General features: G+C 46.3%; 1 protein-coding gene across 2 annotated transcripts in view; it reads left to right on the top strand.

The window, feature by feature from the left end:
* The first annotated feature begins 2,641 nt into the window (after positions 1-2,641).
* MAN1A1 (mannosidase alpha class 1A member 1) overlaps positions 2,642-6,078 on the top strand; it is a 142,735-nt gene continuing 139,298 nt past the window's right edge. The window contains exons 1-2 of one of the 2 annotated variants that reach the window (XM_025042462.1): positions 2,642-2,890; positions 3,102-3,959. In XM_025042462.1, the coding sequence (XP_024898230.1) occupies positions 3,348-3,959 (612 nt within the window). In that variant the 5' untranslated portion in view covers positions 2,642-2,890; positions 3,102-3,347. The other variant, XM_006926129.3, reaches the window with a different exon arrangement.

The raw sequence follows: 6,078 nt of genomic DNA, 5'->3' as shown, positions 1-6,078 counted from the left end.
AGAGAGAGACAGATAAGCATTGGGAAAGGAAAAAGTAAGAATTAAGTTTGCAAGCAAACTAGCAAAGGGTATAAGGGAGTCATACTTCAGGACTGACTAGCAAAATAAGAAAACATAGCAAGTATTTAAAGAGAAAAAACACACACAAAATTATGAAGGTTGCTAAATTTACATTGCTATTAATAATGAGAAAACAGAAACTTTATCAAAATCATGGTATTCACAAAGATCATGTCATATCTTCGAGGAGATATGATGGGGGAGTCTGGATTTATAGGACACAGTCAAGGTTTTATTATTTGGGAACCAGTCAGCTTTATTTTTGCTTTATCTTGGGAAACAAGGTATTGTTTTTCAACTGTAGAATGCTAAATGCTCACAGTATTGAAATCAAGGCAAAGTGCCTGGTTTTGCTTTTACAAAATGCATATTTTTACTTAATGATCATTCTGTCCTTGTCCCTTACTGTGAATATGAAGGGCTTTGCATGGTTATTTTAAAGGGTTTTTACATGGTTAATTTAGTTGACATATCTGTTAAAATACCTTCTCTCTGAATTTTTTTTAAGCTTTCACTAGCCCAAATACGAGCACTCCCACCTATTTCTCATACTCCGTAATACAGACTGGCAGCTTTTAATATGTATCCCATAATCAACCACCAATGCTAATTTCTTGTTTAACAAAGTATTAAAGCCAAGCCTCACTCATAATAAATCTCTGTTTTATAAGAAATGCCGGTAATAAGAAAGTAATCTTAAAATAAGTTTCATAAAAGTAAACAGAAATAAATAGAGCAGTCACTTTGAAATATTTAAACACAATATAGATAAATCAAATTGAAAATTTTTAGAGGAAAAAATTATCTTTAAGTCCAGATGCTAAATTTTGAATGTTTCCACTGTAGAAGATAGGTTAAATGTCCAAACTGCCTTGGTATCAAAATTAAAGGGTGCCAGAAGTACAGTTAGGTTTATAACCTTTCATCAAATCTACTTTTGACATACACTCAAAGTTTGAATCAAAGTTTCTGAATATTTTTGTGGCTATAAGAAATAATTCTATTCTTAAAGCATAACAGTTAAAACAATTAATCATTCTGAAAAAGAAGATCACAGAGATTGGCTTATAGGATAATTAACCCTAATCATTATCTGTTACTAATCTACCCATGTGGTAACTCAATTTTAAGGATTTTGTTGGAAACAATATTATTTCACAGCGATTCAAACTTTTCGGCTTATTAACAACTTTGAAACTAAAATTACCATTCAGTTATTTTACAAAATGATTATTTTATTTTTCGGTCCTTCTAAACTTTGTTACCCTGCTTGGGTATGCTGCACTCTTCTGGGCATAGAATTTCACAGCAGTTATCAAAAATAACCAAGTCATAATGTCGACTTTATCAAACAATATTTTTCCATCAACAGAAACTTTAGATGTATGACTCATCTCACATAAAACAAATGTACAACAAATAATGATGGTTACAATGAATACTTGAATAAAAACTGTAATAAGGATTTATGATTTACTTTTATATTTTTTCATACAGTCTAACGCCTGAAAACAACTATTGTGGGCATCTTCCTAAAAAGGGCCGGCTGTTTCCTTTGTTTTAAGACAACAAGCAGAAACAGAGCTAAAATCATGTTTCCAAAGAAGGATGAGGGATAGGATAAGGCTGCTACAAGCTAGCTTTCAGAAATGGGAAGTTAGTCAACTTTTTCCTGATAACTCTTTATTTGCAGAGCAACAGGGGAATTACGAACACATTTTGGAAAATAATACTGTCTTGAAAACAATTTCTGTTGGACCAAGTTCTTACTTCCATAGAAGTAATCAAATCCAAGACTTAATTTCAACACCGTGTTCAAATTTATTACTTGCAGCTCTGGCAACATGAAACTGTCTTCTTTAAATGGAAAATGTGACCAACTTCTATGAAGTAAATGAATTTTGAAAGTGGGTGTGGGTGGGGGAGACACACACTTTTTTTTTTTTTTTAAGTGGGAGAGGATGCACACGAAGACGTCTAAGCAACCACAAAACTAAGACTTAGGATGTTAGACCAGGGAGCTCAAAAGCTCACCGGATCACATCTCCTCTTCTAGGGACTTTTGGTTTAACTGATAAGGGGCATCGGCGGGGGGAAAGAAGGTAATTCTTGAAAAGACGTGCTTCCTAACGATCCAGCGTCCGGTAATTCTCCTGGAGACCCCGCCCTTCCCGGGACCCCCTCGGGACTGGGCACAAGTCCAGAAGGCGACAGAGGGGTTCCGCGTCGGCTCAGGCGCCTCCTCAGCAACTCGAGAACCACCACCCCCCGGGACCCGGGACAGAGGCCAGCGCAGGATAAAGGCCCCGACCCCGAGCGCTGCACATCGCCTCGCGTCGGAGGCCTCCGCCGCTCCCGCCCGCCTAGCGCCTCCAGGACCCGCGACCTTGGCGCCCGGCGGGGCTTCTTCCCGTAAACTCCCCGCCCGGCGCGGCCTCCTCCCCGCCTCGGCTCCGCCCCCGAGGTGCCCTGAGCGGCGCGTGATTGGCCCGGCCATGCCATCACTCTCCGGACGCGTTACCGCCCCCGTTTCCGACCGCCCAGAGACCCGCAGCGGTATTAGTGCTCGCGGGGCCGCGGAGGAGGGCATCGTGCTACCCTGCTCGCTCCAGCTCGCCCGCGGGTCGGCGCGCTCGTCCAGCAAAGCGGCGCCCAGGGCTGCGGAGCTGCCGGGCTGCACACTCACCGCCGCCTGGGAAGCGGAGACAGCTAGTCTAGCTCCGAGATGGGGAGAGGGCGAAGTTGACGAGCCCCCTACCCACACCGCGCCCCTCCAGCCCCGAGGTGCGCCGCCCTCTCCAGGAGGTGCCCGCACGCGGCCCTGCTCCAGGTGTGCGCGGGACACCCCGCCCCCTGGGACCCGGAAACTTCACCCCAAGTCCAAAGAGCGGACTCCGAGGGCGGTGCCGGGAGCCGGACTCCCGACTCCGCGCAGGGAGAGCTGTCCTGGCGGCTCTCGCGGCGGTCAGAGGGAGTCGACCCGCTGGAAACTTTGTCACCATCATTGTAAATACTGCGTTTTACTGTTTCCCTCCCCGCAGGGTCTGCATCCTGCTGCCTGTCGCGCGTGCTTGTTTGCCAAAGGAGCCACCCCAGGAAGAAGACCCAGAGGGGAGTTGTTCCCCAAGGGGATACCTGCAGCCCAGACGAGGGGTTTGGGCGGCCTGGATGCGCAGGACCCAGACCCGCAGCCGCTGACGCCGGTCGGCGGCGAAGTTTGGCTGCTGAGCGGCGCGGCGCAGGGCCACTGGACAGCGGGCAGCCAGGCGGCCGCGGAGGCGGGCGCGATGCCGGTGGGGGGCCTGTTGCCGCTTTTCAGCAGCCCCGTGGGGGGCGGCCTGGGCGGGGGTCTCGGCGGCGGCAGCGGCGGCGGTGGCAGGAAGGGGTCGGGCCCCGCTGCCTTCCGCCTGACGGAGAAGTTCGTGCTGCTGCTGGTGTTCAGCGCCTTCATCACGCTTTGCTTCGGGGCGATCTTCTTCCTGCCCGACTCCTCCAAGCTGCTCAGCGGGGTCCTGTTCCACTCCAGCCCCGCCCTGCAGTCGGCCGCCGACCACAAGCCCGGGCCCGGGGGACACGCTGAGGACGCGGCGGAAGGGCGAGCTGGGCGCGGCGAGGAGGGTGCGCCCGGGGACCCCGCGGCCGCCCTGGAGGACAATTTGGCCAGGATCCGCGAAAACCACGAGCGGGCTCTCAGGGAAGCCAAAGAGACACTGCAGAAACTGCCCGAGGAGATCCAAAGAGACATCCTGCTGGAGAAGGAAAAGGTGGCCCAGGACCAGCTGCGTGACAAGGCGGTGTTCAGGAGGCTGCCCCCAGTGGCTTTCGTGCCCCCCGTCGGGGCGGTTGGCCGGGAGCCGGCGGACGCAGCCATCCGAGAGAAGAGGGCAAAGATTAAAGAGGTGAGTGCACTGTGCTGGAGATCCCTTCCGACCCTCATGGAGGTTTTCCACCTCCACCAGGTGCAGTGTCAAAGGCTCTTTTTTTCAATATTATAGTAGATGTAGCCGATTACCACCTGAGATTGAATCCCCATTGCTTCTAACTTGCATGTTGGGTGAGCATAAGCCATGCGAGGTAGGTATTAAACACATGGGCAGGTGGTGTGCAAACCTCTTTCGCTCACTGATCCACGGTTAATAGTCCCTGAGAACAGTGACAGTTGAAGGTCCCAAACAGCCCCCAATAAGACTTGAACATGGCTTTGAAATGAAGCTTGAATGTAAACACAAAGCATCAATCACTTGATAAAAAGATTCTAACAGTAAGCCAGCACACCCCAGTGTTCAGTCATGTGGCCCCATTCTGCCAGGTGGCATCCTGTATGTACTTAAAGACTATGAAGGTGGTACTTGAGAACTTGCTATCGTGGGAGCACACTTTATTTTTTAAAAAAATGAAAAATTGAAAAAGCTAGCCTACTGCCTCTTGCATTTCTCCTGTAGTAGGGGGGACAAAAAAAGTATTTCATGTGATGCAACAGGTTTGCCTCCTCAGCAGTACAATGATAAACTTCATCTAGGATAAACATGGACTTTGATTAGTCATAATGTCTTTTTCATAATTTTCAGTTAGAACTTGTAACATGATTAGTTCATGACTAGCTTAAAGCTGAAGAGGACCTTAAAATAATATCGGACTGTCCTTTAAAATAAGAAAGTTGAAGGGCCCAGAGCCCCAGAACCAGTTAGTAACCGAGTCGGGACTTGAAGCCCTGACTCCCTCCCAGTCACCTGTCACCAGGCTCTCTGTGGACATGCCTCCTTTCACAGCTATTCTCGTGTGTGAAATTATGCCAGCAACAATCCAAGAGCTGTAGAAACCATATTAAAAACATTTCATCCCACATCTTGATTCAGATTTCTAAAATACATTATGAGTGGAAATAATGTTTTTGTCATTTTTAAAAATTTCAGAGTTTCTATGAAATAAATTTTGTGTTTTGACATTGAGTAGATAATCAGAAGAAGCTTCCTTCAGGCAGTGAACAGAATTTTGAGGTGGTGAAGTGGTATTTAGTTTGAGTGGCTACAGAATGGAGATCACTGATTGTCATAGAATTTGTGACTTTACTCTAAGACCAGGTACATTTGATTAAGCTGTAATAAGCAAATTAAAGCAGATTTGGGTCCCTGTCAGTTGACCCTAGGTAGAATGCCTTTGTCCCTCCTGTGCAGAGACCTTTCTTCCACAGCCCATCAGCAGTTCTGCTTTGAAACCCTTTCTCAAGCATAGAAGCCTCCCAGATTTGGGAGAATGGATTTTACTCTCCTTGACAACTTCTGTCTAGCTGTTTCCCTTCATGAAATTCTGTCAGGGCTACCAAACCAGGGAGGTGGAAAAAACTCTACTTCTCACCAACCATCTCCCCCACTCTTCATCTCCCAGCCTCTTTAAAAATATCCAACCAAAACCCATAGGTAAATTAGCCCCAAGTCTATATCTGCTTATATTTCCCTTAAGCTTGAAGCAGTGTAATTCACACATCTCATGCCTCTAAATTCCTATGAGCTGCCAGTTAGTGCAGCTCACTGTTGTCTAAGGAAATTATTTAAAATATTAAAGATGCATGGATGTTAAAAAGCTTTTGGTACTGACCAATAGCAATTAAAAGTGCATTTAGAGCAGAAGTAGTGGAACAGTAGCAGTCAATTCAGGGCAGCATATTGACAGTATGCACATCTTTCCTTATTAGATCCATGTTATCTGTGTCTCTAAAGCAAAAAATCTTAATTAATCATGTAAAGGAAATTTATGTAGCTTTCTGTGTCTGTGTGATGCTAATATCTTAGCACCTAAATTTTTGAAATTGCCCAGTCTTGCATAAAGTGATAGAACTAAAAGTGTTCTTTAAAATTCCATGTTGTCATGAGAACCAATCCCTTCCCCCCCTCCCAAAAAAAAGCCAGCATAATTAGCTTCAGCATTTATTCAAAGGCTAACAGGAAGAAATGGATTATGGCAGATGTGTTCCTTTGTAAACCAAAAGAAGAAAAGGTAACTGATGCTGTTCTAAAACTG

Source organism: Pteropus alecto, unplaced genomic scaffold (genome assembly GCF_000325575.1).
Source record: "Pteropus alecto unplaced genomic scaffold, ASM32557v1 scaffold79, whole genome shotgun sequence".
Classification (NCBI taxonomy): domain Eukaryota; kingdom Metazoa; phylum Chordata; class Mammalia; order Chiroptera; family Pteropodidae; genus Pteropus; species Pteropus alecto.
This window is presented reverse-complemented; position numbering and strand designations above follow the sequence as displayed.